The following is a 15,487-nucleotide window of genomic DNA, read 5'->3' as shown; positions in this document are numbered from 1 at the left end:
CCTCAGCTGGTTGCTGGACGGGAGTTTTAGTTTCTTCTCCTTCCGCAGAAAGCTGGTCTGAAGGGGAAAAATCTATTCAGTTATGCATAGGCCAGATTGTTCGTGATTATGTAGCTCATGCAATGACACTTCAGTCCATGGTTCCTATAAAAAAGCTTTTTTTTTTTTTTTTTTTTTTTTAATACAGCTACACTGACCTGATGAACTCGTAAGTAGACTACCCTAGGACAAAACATCTAGGACTCTAGATTCTCTCTGCAGCTTTAACTACTACACAACATATTACTCTTCAGACAAAAAAAAAGGAATTTCCTTCCTAGTTTCACATAGAGCTTTACACAACAGACCAACTAAAGCCAAGAGTGGTTCTAAGCTTTCCTCCAACATTTCAGGTTCTGTCCACTGACTGCCAGACAAAGCCACCAGTGACCTGACCAGACTGCCTGCCCTATCGCTAGTCAGACCTCAGGTCATCTGTGATTTATACATTGATTTACAGCACAAATTCCTTCCAAGAACCAAAGACTTACACAATCATTTACAGCACAAATTCCTTCCAAGAACCAAACCATGCTCACCATCATCATCTTCATCATCATCTGCAGCATTGATTACAACTGAAGGGTGTGTAGGGCTTGGGACATTTTCCGAGTTTTCCACTTTCATCACCCGCCTTAGCTATGGAGAGGGATTGGACTGGACAGAAAGTTTGTTTTGCTGCAGTGACATCTGAGCCACTTTCAAATCATCGTCCGCGGACTCAGGCGGACTTGGCAGTGTAGCTAGAGGAAGAGGAGGATCATCAGTAATATGGCAGTTTAAAACTTTGACCACAATGCACGAAGATGGTAGCTAAGGCAGATAACCTGCACAGACAATGAATTCAGCATCTCCTTTTGCCCATCCCGCCACTGTTTACACCGTGAACAATGACTTGTCTTCAAACAACAACACATCTCCCTACCACCCAGCAGAGGACGAAACAACAGAAAGCAAACTGCAAGGCAAATATCACACAAAGCAGAGAGAAGCTGAGCATGAAAGCAGAAAACAAATACCAGCAGTACAGCAGCAGTACACTCGGTTTAGCTGACCACCTAGGACTGCAGACCTTTTCCTGCACTCACAAATGGACGGTTACCTGATGTCTCCTACACTATTGGCACCCACTAAGTAATATGCAAAATTAATTCTTCAATACTTAAAGAAAAAGGACCTAAACTCACTCTTGCTTGGTGGTAAGAAGACTCCATCGATGTAACGTCCCTTTGCGTGATGAAAAGCACAGTTGGCTTTCTGACAGCCTACTGGCTGCTTCTCCCAGTAGCAGGGAATCTCACCGCGCTTTTTCTGAAGACAGAAAGAAAGACAAGCTCGTGATAACATGCACCTAAGGTTTGCAAAGAGATGCACAGTTCCAGGTCACGACAGCGATAGGGCTGTCACAATACAGTGCTGAAACATCATTCCAAAGGTCAGTTTATCACGGAAGTATAGTATTTCCGGGCATATTCACAAAGTTTGCAGAAGCTGTAACCACTATGCACGTTTAGCCCTGTCATCATTCAGTTTGAGAAGACAGGCACTCTCAGACATCAGTTTAGGGTGGGTTAAACTAATACACCTAGGATTATACTAGGATTATTCAGAGGGAAAAAGAACATCTTAAATTGCCTACGTTAACTCTATCCAGAACTACTTCTTGGAGACTTCGTTCTTCTGCACCTTTAACTTTCCCCACTGCTTCCTAGCCCAGGCAGCTAGAACAGCATTATCTGAAGGACTCCGGGACACAAGAGACCTGATAGATCATTATCAAGCCTGCTCTCAGGAGGCTAGTACAGCCTGTTTATTACCCCCCTGCTCCAGCAGGTTTTAGCAGTCTAGTTAGCGGTTATTCTGCATCTGTTGAGACAATACTGTCGGCGTCTAATAAAAGAAAATCTTGCTAAGACATACCTAAGGCATTGATTTTATTTCCCTCTCCTTCCTCCCACCCCCTCCCCTGCTAACAGAAACCAGTGTAATTCCAAAGCAAATGACTCTATCCTGCAAAAGCACAATCAGCACACCTACAGCACTGAAAAATGCTTTTGTTGATTTATTTTGAGAACACATCTTTAGGCACTCACGTCAATTTCCATGTGTCTGAATCGGCAGACATTCCTGAAACAACGACCCTCCTGCCACAGCGTGCAGACTGTCTCGTTCCCCAGAGCAGCTTCGCAGTGGCGGAAGGAACAGTTGTCTCCCTGTAACCAAAAGGAAACCAACAAGGAAAATATAGTACAGCCTCAAAAACGTCCATGCTACTGCCTCAGGTTGCTACGATTGAATTCAGAATCTATCTGGTTATCACGTTAACCAAAGACCAGTGTGCCTCCTCCTCCTACTCTACCCCTTCCTGAAAAAAATGAAAAAAAAAAAAAACAAAAACAAAGCAAAGCAAAGCAAAAGAAACCCAGCCATACCTTGGTACAGGTAGAATAGAAATAGAAGTAGCAATCGTCTCCTTGTTTAGACATGCCGACAAGTTCTGATAACAAGCTCGGGTTCTCTCCACAGGGACTTCCTCTGCTCTTGGAGAGAGCTGTCTTCACCCTTGCTTGGGCTGAAAGTCTTCCACTGGCTTGTGATCAGTGAAATCTTCTTTTTAAAAGTAACCCTAAACAAAGTACCAACAAGTGAAAAATAATGAGTAACAAGCATTTTTCCAGCTTTCTTCTGTTCATCAAATTAGTCTCTTGAGGAGAGCAATGCCTTGAAATCAGCTGTTACGGGAACTAACACAATATTAAACTAAAGTTCTGTAAAGCTGCCAGGAGCTTTGTCAGCAAGTGTTCTCTTCCACGTCCTCAATAATATGCCTTGGAGCACACCTGGAAGCCTGAAAATGGAGTCACTTCTTCAAAAACCACCTGATCATACATGCAAGGCAATGATCAACTATGGCTACGAGTAACTTCTACAGAACGCAGTATGACGCATTAAATAGCATGTTCCAGTCACTGTGGGTCTTCGAGTTCACCTACCTGGACAACCTCAGCAAAGTTATTGATCTTCAAAGACTTCCAGTTAACTTCTCCTGGAGGCCGAACCAACACTGAATCCGTGAATTAATGATAAAGGGGTAGGAAGAATTTGCCTCTCCACTTTGCCAAGGGAACCTCTCATCCACAATTCAAACGTAGGATGTGCTTTTAAACAGCTTATAACTAATGGAGGAAGCAAGTCCATCTGAACACTCTCTCAGACTGGAGACAGCCAGGGTTAGTTAGCTCTTCAAAAAATAAAAACCAAAAAAAAACCCCCACAAAACAAAACAAAAACAAAAAAAAAACAGTGCATTTAGAGATGAACTCGTGATTCAAAGTGGCTGCAAAAATGAGGATCCATCTTCCACAGCCAGACAATTTGACTTTTTTTTTTTTTTTTTATTCAAAATTCAGTATGTTCCAATCTCTGGTCTTCAAGATTTCTTCACCTATTAAGAAAACACTAAAACCTTTCCCCGTCTTTATTACCTGTACAGCAAAAAACACACCAGTGCATAGAAATACACAAATGTGCATACGCATACACACATATGTGTTTAGACACACACACGAGGAGTGAGTGATAGAAAGTTAGCGAGAGCGACAGTGGAAATCAGAAGTTTTGCCTTTTTGACACAGAGAGCGCGTAAAAACTCTCTCATTTTGAGGGAACTAGAAAAAAATGGAGGATCTACCAAATATTTTGATGAGTATGCCTTCGAGGCCAATGCTTTATACCATGAGTGATCTGGGGGCCAGCACACAAATATGCATACATATGTACATGCATACAGGATAAACATATCTATACACACAAGCGTGCACAGTATATGTTGTATGGTATCCATATGGAGAACAACTCGTAGCCCTGATCAGACACGTAGAGTTGCAATCAATTAACAGCAGGAAGACAGCAGATCAAGGATACAGCAAGCTTTGAGAGGCAGGGCAATGCTCACTTTGCCAGTGGCATGGCTGCATGATACCAAGAATTTTGAATTAGTTTGATTTTTTGGAAGCAATTTGTTTTCTTTCTGCGCTGTAGCAAATACCACAGGTTTGCCATCACGTGCTGTTCCCTAATCCATATATCCATCATCATCCATTGCTGCAAGATCATGAAAGGTTAGAAAAGATGACTAAGGTCCAATTTAACAGCCAATGATTTTTCAATGACCAGAGCTGCAACAGATTTTATTTAGCCACAAGCAGGTTTTTTTTTCTGATGTGAAGTCAGATATTTTGATTTTTTTTTTAAGACACTAAATGTCATAAAACCTGCAACCAGACCAGATAAAGTTCAAATTAGAGTGATTCTGAATCCTTTCATTAAAATGCTGCACATTTCTGTGCAAATTATTTCTGACTCTTCTGGACAAAAGCGGATGAAATAGTTCTTACAAATTAATAATAAAAGGTTGGAACCTTTTACTCACACAAACACTAGTGAATTTTCCAGGAAGTATTATTTTGGCAGGGAATTTTCCCAAATCTAAAGTAAAGAGGGGAAAAGTTGGGTTCTCGTATTAGTTGTTGGTTTTGACTGCTTGACAAAGGGAATAAAAACAGTAGTTAAGTGCAAGGTTTCCTTCTCTTCTTTAGTATTGAGAGGAATCGTCACTTCCGACCTTTAGCACCTTCAGAAACACGCTTAGTGCCATGCAGATTCCTCTGCATCTACTTCTAAAAATTACTGGTGCTCCTTAACATGGAAGTTGGACTTGAAATCTTTTCCAGATTGAGCTCTTTTGAATGCCCAAGGAGCTCATCATTTTGCTTGTTGCCTTCCATTTTCCTGAACAGACCCAGAACGCTGTTCAGGATATGAATGGATCTGGTCTAAGGAATGGGAAGAAAGCAAAAACCAAGGATACCTCACAGCCCTAAATGCCATAAAAAGCAGTCTCATTTTAAAAAAGATCTCCAAAGCTTTTTTTTTTTTTTTAACTGACATCTGCCAATATGGCGATCCAAGTGCTGAACAGAAACCAACTGAACTAGCCCCTGAAAGCCTGAATAAAAATGAGTAACTCTGGTGCACTCAGCAGGTCTGTAATAGAAGTTGGCAAGAGTTTTAGATTTCTTTTTTCTCCAGGGTGCTAGTAAAGTTTTTGCGTTACGAGATTTTGAACTCTTTTTGTACAAAAGAATTACAGATGCACTACAGTCACGGTAGCTGGGGGTCTGGAAATACATGCCAACAAGTGTCATAAACTTTGCCTTTGCTGAAGGAAGATAACTAGTCCAAAGAAAACCTGTCTAGTTTGTTTTACAGGCTTGTCTTTCTCAGTATGGAACAAACTGACCTCCCTGGTCTAACTTTCCAGTTGGCTATTCTGCCTTTGTCCTGGAGAGAAGAGCAAGAAGGGAACAAAATATTTTTGCACTCCAAAAAATGCATTAGGGAAGGATTATCACACCTACCTAAGGGTAATTTCTTGTTTGTTTATAAAGCACAAAGTCTTTCTCTTGGACAGTCTCTGTTGCTGGCCTGTTTTGTGCCTTCCATTTATAATAAAGGTATTAAAGATGCTTACCCCGTTTTGGTGGTTTTTTTTTTTTTTTAGAACAGTGTAAGCAGACAGTCGGATGACAAGCAAGAAAGAACAGCATAAACTCCTTGTTGTGACCCTGCTTTTCAATCACCCAGCATCAGCCTGGCTGCAAAACAGTCTCCGCTGATTTACCTGCTTGTTAAAGCACCCCACAGGCTGCAAGTGTTGTGTGCTAGGTGTCAAACTATATTTAACGGTGCATAGGTAAACCATTCATCTTCCCATGGTCGAAGCACAGAACAGCCCCCTGCTAGCACAGCTCATCCTTGCTGTAACTGCTTTTAAACCTATTTGTTGGTAAGAAAAGAGCTCAGTACACCACCTTCACAGGGCAAAAATTCACATGGAAGAGCAGAAAAACCCAGAAGTGCTTCCTGAACTTCACGTTACCAACAGCACCATCGGATTTAGATCCTGGCCTGGCATCCAGGATGCACGGCCTGCAAGCACTGCTGCGATGTGGAAGTGCCAAGGCAGGTTTTTGGCCTGCCCTAAAACACTTTTTTTTTTTTTTTTTTCTTTAACAAACAATACAAAGAGTGTGCCAGGTATGCTGTAATGCCCGTGTGCCAGGTCAATAGAGGATATCCAAACAACAGAGGCGCTTCTCCTAATTTCCCGCGTGAAAACACTTTCACAGCGTTCTTTTCACGAAGAAACCCCTCTCTATCTTCTCCAATGCTCCAGGACCTGCTGCAGCTGCAGCGGCTGCGCTGGTACAACCCGCATCTTTGACAAATCTTTTCAACAGTTCTGCTTTACCTCGGCACAGTTGAGGTCACTCCTCTTCCTCTTCCAGCTGAGGAAGCAGCTTGCGGGCTCTGCCACACGGTCGGTGCAGAAGCGAAAGCTGGGAACACAGCAGTCAAACTCTCACTGCTAATGAAGCCACCAGGGCAGAGGGCTGACACAGACCCGCCAGAGGCGAACCGTACCCGCTCTCCCTCCCAGCTGCGAGGCTCGCCGCAGCAGCCCCGACCCGAAGCGCTCACAGTGCTTTGCTTGGTGATGTCACCGATGAGTCAGAGTCCCCAGATGAGCATCTGCCTTGCCACTCTTTAATGTTGGTGTTGTTTTTTGGTTGGTTGTTTGCTTGCTTTTGAAACTTATGCAGGTTATGGTAAACCTTCAGGTAAACCACAGATCAATGGGGAAGAAGTCCCACACGAGGGAAGGCCGTGCTTTTCTTCCAGGCAATGGCGCATGCTTTAACATGCTGCATTCGACAAAGAAGCTCTCTCCATTTTGCGCAGTGGCAACAGGCACGACTGCAACACACGCACGTGTAGGCAGCACCTGCAGGTCCCAAACCCTTAACCAATTTTTAGATAGCACCAATTTTTTATGTAGTTGCTTTCCCTTCATCCATAACCCCTTTTTTCCTTTCTTTGTATCGGGTGGCTCTCCTCCATTGTTCTCTCTGTCATTTTCCTCCCCAGTGTCTGAGCAGGCACTGGGAATCGTTTCCAGAGGAAGGGTACTGCTGAAGCTACAACATTTACTCTCAGGGAAAAGAGAGTATGTGAAAGAATACATACTTCCTTTCTTTTTCCTTTTTTTTTTTTTTTAAATCTCTGAAATCAACGCTGCGGCCTGGCAGCAAATAACTATGGGAGTAATGATGATTCCTCATCCTCACTGTAACGTTGTAGTTAATGTCATAAAGAAGCAATTTCCCCAGACAGTGGCCATTTGAGATGGGAAGGGGCAGTAAGAGGAAGTTTTCCTTAGACTAGCTCTTCCCCCAGAACACCTCGCCATCCAGCAACAAATTCAATTCACCTGCTCCGCCTGATCAGTCAAACGCGCGTCCGACTCCAGCACACGCCACAGCGGTGGTTCTGACGTGGTTTGAGAATCACCTATCCGCAGAATATCTCGGGTTTGTACACTCAAATAACGCAGTCTTTTCCAAATAAGGCCCAGAGCTCACACTCCGAGTGCAGCCTAACAACACCAGAGGGCCGGTAGGCTAAACATTCCCATCCTGGCAACAGGACTGACCCGGGCAACAGTAAGCATCCCTTCTGCACTTTCATTGTGAACATCAGCATAAGGAAACAGAGACCTCCTCGATCCAAGTTTGAAGAAACAAACACAAAGGTCACCCAAGAGGGTTGTTTTCAGCAAACTAACGGAGAAATTAAGGTGACAACCGCGTGCATCCAGAGTTAGTCAGATCCCGAAGGCAGTTCCTTTGGGAAACGCAGGAGCAGCGCGCCAGATGACGGCTACCTTACAGCGCACCCCTCAGAGGCACTGCTACGAAAGGAAGGCAGAAGGTTGGAACTCAAAATAACTCGCAAGGCGGGTTAAGGGGGAAGCTTTAATTTCCTGAGCAGAACCTCCCCCCTGAAGGCAGCCCAGGGACTCTTTGCTTCCCTCGGAAGACGGCAGGGACGGAGGGACACAGGGCCAGATGGACGGCCAGACAGCCCAAAAGGCCTGAGCAAGGGCTGCGGAGCGGGAGGGAAGGGCAGGGCAAGGGGAAGGGCGGCCCTGGGCCTGACAGGGCACCTTGGGCCTAACCCCAGGCAGCAGCTCCCCGTCTCACAGGGCCCGCGGGGGGCTGCCTGTAACAGGAGATGCGGGCAGGTAAATTTTACAAGCACTGCATCACAAATACCCTGCAACACCTGAACTATTCACTGGGACAGCCTCCTTCCTCACCTCCTGAAAGCTCCAGCTGGCAAACCAAGGACAAAATGAAAGGCAGATGTGGAGGACCTCGTAAGATACTGTTTTGTTCCCTACGTGCCCACTGCTGGTGACACGTAATGCCTCCTGTTCCCAAACGACATTGGCACGTTACATCTTTACTACATGCTGAAAGGAACTCAGCAACTTGAACACAACTTAGAATTACCCATCCCGGCAGCAGGCTGTCCAGCTGGAGCTGCTTTCGCCAATCAAGTGTGTCATGCTGCCCCTCAAAGGTTTCTTCCTGGGAACGTCTGCTGTGACACTCCTGACGTATTACTTCTCGGAATGGCAGAACTGCGCTGGGTAGGCCCCACAGCAAGACTCGTATTTCTGTCCTTCCCTTTCAGGAAAGGATCTCCCACCTTGAATTTATTAATTTTCATGATGATGATACACAAATTGAAGTTTTGAAAAACTGAATGCTGATTAACAGATTTCTAGCACAGCCTGTGCATCAAAATTCATTTCTCTCCATTTAGGTAATCTTAGTTTCTGAGTTACAGTTACAGTCAAAATTTTTCTTCTTCGATTTTTTTCTTTTTCTTTTTTTTTTTTTTTTTGTGATCAGAAAAACGAGGGGACTGGCTGTCCCAAGTCAGCCGGGGAACTTCTCTTTGGTCGATGCATCAAGGAACTCAGCTCTCTTGGGGAAACTTAAATAGAAAAGACAGATCTCCAAACGGATAAAAAAAATAAATCAAATGATAAAAACCCAACCGACACATCTGATACCCCAGCTTAATGAACAGCACAAGGGTTTAATCTACAGGCTCTGTCCAAAGCAGCAAGAAGTGACAGATTTAATCTGAACCAGTTGCCCGCTCTCACTCTCTGATCTGGAGACGTTATTGGACAAGCATGCGTAGCAGTAACACTTGTAAACACTGGGTTACTGCACCACAGCCCCGAATCCCTCACGGGCCCACTAAGATACTTTTACTGACTGATCCACAATAAGCACTCCCAAAAAGATTCTCAACAAGTTAAACCCTGTTTAGAAAGAATCTGAGGAACCTGTCACTGCAGCAACAAAGGGCTGCAATTGCATGCAAAATCTCCAACACCCTCCTTAGCACCCTGCTAGCTCAAGGACTGTGTGGGGCTTCCGTGCCCTGAACGAGTCCACGCTGGCCACATAATGCAGATGTAATGGTCAAGAAAGCACATAGCGTTATCGAAACTTATCAGATCCACAGCAAAAAGAAAAGCCCACGCTTCTATATTTCTCCTCCTCCATTCACAGAAGGAAGAGACTGAAAACAAGCAGATTTGTGGTTTACATTTACAGTTAATGTGAAAAATGGCTATTTGTGAAATACATCACGTATTGTTTCAAGCTACAAACAACTCGCTCCCACAAAGGAAGGACTTTTGACCTCAGCATGCAACCCCAGTTACAAATAACTTCCTATCTACCAGCGGGCCGCGTTCCCCTGGCACTCAGTCACTCCGCAGCACGGCAGCCACCTTTGTTCTAAGGATGGCAAATTCTACTTAGAAACGCTCTGTAGAAGAGTGATGCTGTCCCCTTTTAACACGATCCGGCCTGCAGCACAGAGAAGGGAAAGAGGGGATTAGAGAGAGCCCAGAACCTGAGAATAATCTCGTGTTTTCAGAAAGTGTTTCGTGTGGTTGAGCAGGGTTTTGCCCATCATGCAGAGTGCAGGCCGCCTGGTATTACACGTTCCAAAGACCAGAACTGGTCTCAGGCAGGGACAGATTCTCCTTCATTCAGCAAAATCAGCAGCTCAAAAATCATCAGGGACAGAGATGTAGCCAGGAATTGCTCACTGAACTTCAACAGCAAGGCTCGTCACACGGTTGGTACCTCTCAGTGCTGCTACCTAGAAGGCTCACCCGGGCAGGTTTCAGACCGCGCGTCACTCGGGTTGCACAGACACACGACACACCCAGCTGTTTCCTTGATTTTGTCTTGGAGTGAATCTCCTCTGCGTCGTCCAGCGCCAAATTCACGTACTCGTCAAAGCCCTAGAAATCGGCAACAGTGGCAATTAGTTCAGCAACAACACGAACCATCGTCAGCTTTGCTGAGCCAGGCTGGACAATGAAGACTAATTGTTAGAGAAGCACGATTTCTTTTTTCCCTTGGGCTAGTTTTTCTTGACAAGAAAAAATAGGATTGTGAATGAGGGAAAACAAACTAACGACGTAACGTGGGGTCGTGCTGACACTCACGATGATGCAGCCTTCTATCCGCACGTTCACTTGCTCAGCCACCCTGGATCCTCGAGCTCTGCAGAACGAAGGAGGAGAGTAAATTGGAACACAAACACCGCGAGCAGTTTTGTTCTCTCTCGTGTGTTCAGAAATACCCGCTAACCATAGCCGCTAGAGCTCCCAAACACTCCAAGGAGCAACTCTCAGGGGCAGTTTCAATTAACAGTCTGACATTTTAGAGTCTTATATGACTGGGTGAATACTACACGTTTGCTGAAGGACACGTTTCCAGTCACAAGGGAACACTCCTGCACGCCCGGCTGCACGATCCCACTCCCGTTAACACGAGGGGGAAACGCCGGGCTGCGCAGCAGCTCCTTGTACCCACCAGCACGCCGCACAGCTCTCCATTCCCCACAAACCTGCCCCGAGCAACGGGTGGGAGCCGAAAACTCAGCGAGGGAGATCCCCGGACCCTCCCCGCTCCCCCCACCCCCCCCAAATCCCCATCCCCATCCCCTCCCCGTCCTCTCCCCGCGCTACTCACGCTCTGCAGGTAGCGGAAGATGAGGTTCTGGGGCGCTGCGTGAAGGGCTCAGCACGGGGACAAGAGCTAATACATATTCATTACTACTTCGAGAAGAGGCAGGGTTATTAGAATTGGTTTCCGGAATCCGAAACCCCTCCCAGGGGCGCCTGCGTACCAGTCTCTGGTGGTCTCTCGGGGCTTGCTCGGGCTGAATGCTGGTTGTCTTCCTCTCAGACTTTTGTCCTTCAATTGTCCTTCAGCTCCCCCTTCCTCCTCGTTTGGGAGCCTCTGCGCCGGATTTCAGAAACTCTAGCAACATCCCCTGCAGTAGTCAGCACTTTTCCCTAAAAACCCCTTTGTTCTCTTATCACCTAGACCCGGGCCTCGATGGTAACCCTTCAAATCCCTTAGTGACACGAATTGCTGGACCATTCCTTACAAAAGGAAGGATAAAATATGTAGAGGAGCAATGGCACACGCGAAAGCCCAGCGCCGCGGGCAGAGGCAGCGAAGGTTGACGGCAGAACAGTGCTCGGTTTGAACACGGAGAGGGAAAGCGAGGGGAAGGTGGCCGAAGCCGGCCGCAGTCTCTGAGCTCTCCTCCTCCTGATTGTTTTCTCTCAAAGCCATTTCTGTCTGTGTGCGGGCACCCGGAGCCGGCAGAAGTCCCCGTGAAGTCCTTCGGCAGGACGGAGGGCTGCGTGGGCTCCAGTGAGAGAGGGAGTTAGGAGAATCTTATCAAGTAGAGATAGAGCGCTGACAGCGTTAAACTAGGATGCTACTTAGTGTCTTTGCTAACTATGGTGCATTGTGCCAATTAACTAAAGCAAGAAGCCTTGGGCCCCTTACCAAGGTCAGTCTCCTAATAAGAGAGTGAGCCTGTCTTAAGAAACTGGGAGAAACTGGTCCTGCAGATGGACAAGAGCCAAGGAGCAACTGAGTCTGTGCAAAGACAAGAGGTCAACTAGCGGTGACGAGGAAGAGTCATCAATCTTCATGCCCACGACCTCCCGTGTTGCCCAGCGCTGAATAAACATACCTACTTTACAATCTCACTGATTGTGGAGTCCCTTTTCCGCAAGTCACTAGCAGCGGTTTCTTCCGCAGAGGTTTTCCCAGAGCCGCTTCAAAGCTTCCCTCGCGGAGCTGGGGCGTCGCAGGGGGTCGTCAAAGCACACACACACACACACACACACACACACAGGCGTTGTTGTCCAAACAGAAAGTATTTACAACAAATTCGACAAGCGGTTTTCCTCTGCCAGCAGCAAATGCCTGAGGGCCCCTACAGCTTCACAAATCATAGCACAAAGAGCCTAAAGTTCCTCTAAAATTTAGGGAAATGATTCAAAATAGATCTGCTAGGGGAAAACGATCACTGGCGGCAGGGTACACAATACACGCGAGTCTCAGCTCTCCTCCGCAGGGTCAGTGCCCACGCCCAAGTGCGACGCTGATGGCACCCGAACATTTGCTGTAGCAGGCAGCAGAGCCAGCAGCTCAGGGGAGCAATTTTAAAAACCAGGAGGCACTTAAACCAACCCTTAATTGACCCAGTTACTGCAGGAGAGTCCCGACTACTCGCCCTGGAGTCCTACTGTCACCAGCAAAAAGCACCAACCAAAGCTTGGGGGAACTTTGGTACAGCACAAGAGAAGGGAGTGGGGGTAGCGTAGCCGTATCGCAGAGCTGCTGCTTTTCACACCATTTTATCATCCCTGATAATTGAAAGTAAGGCCGGGTGGGCTGACCCCACCACCACCACTCCTGGCAGCATGTTTGGTCCACAACGCTAGAATAATTATTTTGCTCCCTCCCGCCCCTACAGCTTCATCATCTGAAAAGATTACAGTCAAAACAATGGCATACACAAATAAAAGTCAAGAGTTGACATAGTAACTCCGGGATTTGGGTATCAACTGTCCGAGAAATCAGAACACCCAGGCTTCACAATGTGCCCAACATCGAGCTGTGCCAAGGGGGGGCGGAAGGAAGAAGCTTTCCGTTTAAGCCTTCAGAGCATCGCTCCATCACTACGTCAATTCACAGCCACCACAGCGTGCCGATGGACATCTTTCTGTGCCAAAAGAAACAAGTGCTTTGTCCTCTTGATATCAAAGGTAGCCACCTATACTTACGGAACTATGCACAAGACCTTAACTCTGACCAGCAGGAAAACTTAGGACAACTGAGTGCAGATCCTGCCAATTTCTACCAGTTCCAACTGTGCTTTAAGTCTCATTGCAAAGCCTCAGTTAGAAAAAGGATCACCTCAGGGTATCCAACAAGAAGAAGAGGTTTTTTTTTTTGTTTTGTTGTTTTTTTTTTTTAATATACCATAGGACTATGCAGTTCAATCATCAATCATCTTGGAAAGCTCAAGGAGGAGGTCATCCTCATCCTTCCCTGGGTCCAAGTCGAGCTCGGCTTCCAGTATGCCGTCTGAGAGTTCCCAAAGTAGCATCTCTAAATCCTCGTCTACAGATACGGGCGCGTTGCCTGTGGAACTCAGCCGGCGTGTCCTTGCTTCTTCTAGCTGGGAAGAAGCTGAAGTCGAGCTTGAGAACTCCATTGGCTCCACGGATTCTGCCTGGCTTCCAAGATGTGCTTCAGGTCTTGGCAGAGCAAGGAAGAGAACAATCAGTATATGCCATTTCTTAACGGGAAATCCCTTTTCTGCAAACCGGCTCTTAAAACCGTAGCCAACCCCTCCTGCACTTCAATCTTACCCAGGGATTGTTATTCAATTAACCCAGGGCTACATTTAGAGCCCAATATATTAGCAGGTACATTTTTCAGTTTGGGGGTTTCTCTGTGAAGCCAGAGCACCCGGAGTCTAGCAAAGATGGGAAACCAACATGGCCTCCCGGAAGCCCAGTGTCCGAGAACTACATCTCCCGGCATGCTCTGGGAAAACAATATGGACTCCCGGAAACCCGGTGGCCAAGAACTACATTTCCCAGCACTCCCCAGAAAATTGAGCCTCGCACCTTGCCGTAGGACGCCATTTTTTGCTCTGTTACATTACCGGTTTCGTGTTTATGGAGGGTTTTCCCGCCGTTTTGGGGGGTTTCCCCTCAATTTCGGGTTTTCAGCTCTCCATTTCAGAGTTCTTCCCCGCAATTTTGGGGTTCCTTCCCCTAATTTGGTGCTTCGCCCCCCCCCCCACTTTTGGGGTTCCCCCTCCATTTTGGGGATTCCCCCCAATTCCAAGCCCCCCACAATTTTGGAGGCCCCCACCATCCTTTCTTGGCCTGCCACCCTAATATTAAGGTTCATTCCCCCAATGTTGGGGTTCTCACCACATGTTTGAGGTTCCTTCCCTTAATTTGGGGCTTAGCTCCCCGGGATCTGGGGCTTTAACCCCAATTTTGGGGGTCCCCCCCAAGTTTGGGGATTCCTCCCCAGGTCTGGGGGGGGTCCACATTCAATTCTGGAATTTCACACTTCCATTTAAGTCTTCTTCCCCCCAATTTGGGGGTTCACCCACCCAATTTTGGGGGTTCCTCCCCTAATTTGGGGGGACCCGACCAATTTTGGGGGTCCCCCCCAATTGTAGAGTCCCCCACCCTCCTTTTTTGGGTTCCCCCCTAATATTAAAGAGTTCTTCCGCCCAATTTTGGGGGACCCCACAATTTGGCCGTTCCTTCCCCTAACTTTGGGCTTCAACCCTTCAATTTTGGGTGGGCTCCTCCCCTCTTATTTTGGCCTTCCGCCCTAATATTAGGCCTAACCCCTAAGAACCTTGACCCCTAACGCTATGGCAACCACGGATCTAACCCTAACCCCTACCCCAACAAACCCTAGAAACCCTAACCCTAAAAACCCTTACAGCCCTAACCCGATAAAATTTACCACACTAAACCCCTGAAGACTGTTCTGGGGGGTCCACATTCAATTCTGGAATTTCACACTTCCATTTAAGTGTTCTGCCCCCCCAATATGGGGGTTCGCCCACCCAATTTTGGGGGTTCCTCCCCTAATTGGGGGGGACACAACCAATTTTGGGGGGGACACAACCAATTTGGGGGGGTCCCCCCAATTTTAGAGTCCCCCACCCTCCTTTTTTGGGTTTCCCCCAATATTAAGAGCTCTTCCGCCCTATTTTGGGGGACCCCACAATTTTGACGTTTCTTCCCCTAAATTGGGGCTTCGACCCTTCAATTTTGGGGGGGGCTCCCCCCTTAGTTTGGCCTTCCACCCTAATATTGGGCCTTACCCCTAAGAACCCTGACCCCTAACACTACGGCTCCCACGGATCTAACCCTAACCCCTACCCCAAAAAACCCTAGAAACCCTAACCCTAAAAACCCTTACAGTCCTAACCCGATAAAATTTACCACACTAGACCTACGCCTAAAAGCCCTAACCCTAAAAATTAAGACCCTCTAAACCCTAACCCAAAACGTAAAGATTCTCAAAGCCCTACCGCTGGAGACCCTAACCTTAAAAAAAAAAAAAAAAAGACCTTAAAACCCTAACCCTAA

The 15,487-nt window shown here is 46.7% G+C and overlaps 1 protein-coding gene across 4 annotated transcripts; it reads right to left on the bottom strand.

Moving 5' to 3' along the window:
- Nucleotides 1-647: 647 nt before the first annotated feature.
- LOC310890750 (zinc finger CCCH domain-containing protein 11A-like) lies at nucleotides 648-13,813 on the bottom strand. 4 transcript variants are annotated; one of them, XM_083853075.1, is made up of 7 exons: nucleotides 11,019-13,813; nucleotides 10,490-10,547; nucleotides 10,151-10,282; nucleotides 2,472-2,665; nucleotides 2,133-2,252; nucleotides 1,227-1,350; nucleotides 648-782 (listed from the first exon to the last, which is right to left on the bottom strand). In XM_083853075.1, exons 4-7 carry the CDS (start codon nucleotides 2,523-2,525, stop codon nucleotides 679-681), a joined length of 402 nt encoding a protein of 133 aa, XP_083709201.1. In that variant the 5' UTR covers nucleotides 2,526-2,665; nucleotides 10,151-10,282; nucleotides 10,490-10,547; nucleotides 11,019-13,813; the 3' UTR covers nucleotides 648-678. The 4 variants fall into 4 exon arrangements, 3 of the variants coding, with proteins under 3 accessions (XP_083709201.1, XP_083709200.1, XP_083709202.1); XM_083853074.1 differs by having other exon boundaries at nucleotides 10,151-10,547; XM_083853076.1 differs by lacking the exon at nucleotides 10,490-10,547.
- Nucleotides 13,814-15,487: the final 1,674 nt, after the last annotated feature.

The sequence above is a fragment of the Anser anser genome, assembly GCF_964211835.1.
Source record: "Anser anser genome assembly, contig: HAP1_SCAFFOLD_34, whole genome shotgun sequence".
Lineage (NCBI taxonomy): Eukaryota > Metazoa > Chordata > Aves > Anseriformes > Anatidae > Anser > Anser anser.
The sequence above is the reverse complement of the archived record's forward strand: the minus strand, read 5'-3'. Positions and strand labels throughout refer to the sequence as shown.

What these genes read in the sequence shown, in the direction of transcription:
- LOC310890750 (XM_083853074.1), bottom strand. Translation starts at nt 2,525, where the DNA reads ATGTCTAAACAAGGAGACGATTGCTACTTCTATTTCTATTCTACCTGT. An exon ending in TCTATTCTACCTGTACCAAG is followed by an intron (nt 2,253 to 2,471) that starts GTATGGCTGGGT and finishes TTTTGGTTACAG; the next exon opens with GGAGACAACTGTTCCTTCCG. An exon ending in CTTCTTACCACCAAGCAAGA is followed by an intron (nt 783 to 1,226) that starts GTGAGTTTAGGT and finishes CTCTTCCTCTAG; the next exon opens with CTACACTGCCAAGTCCGCCT.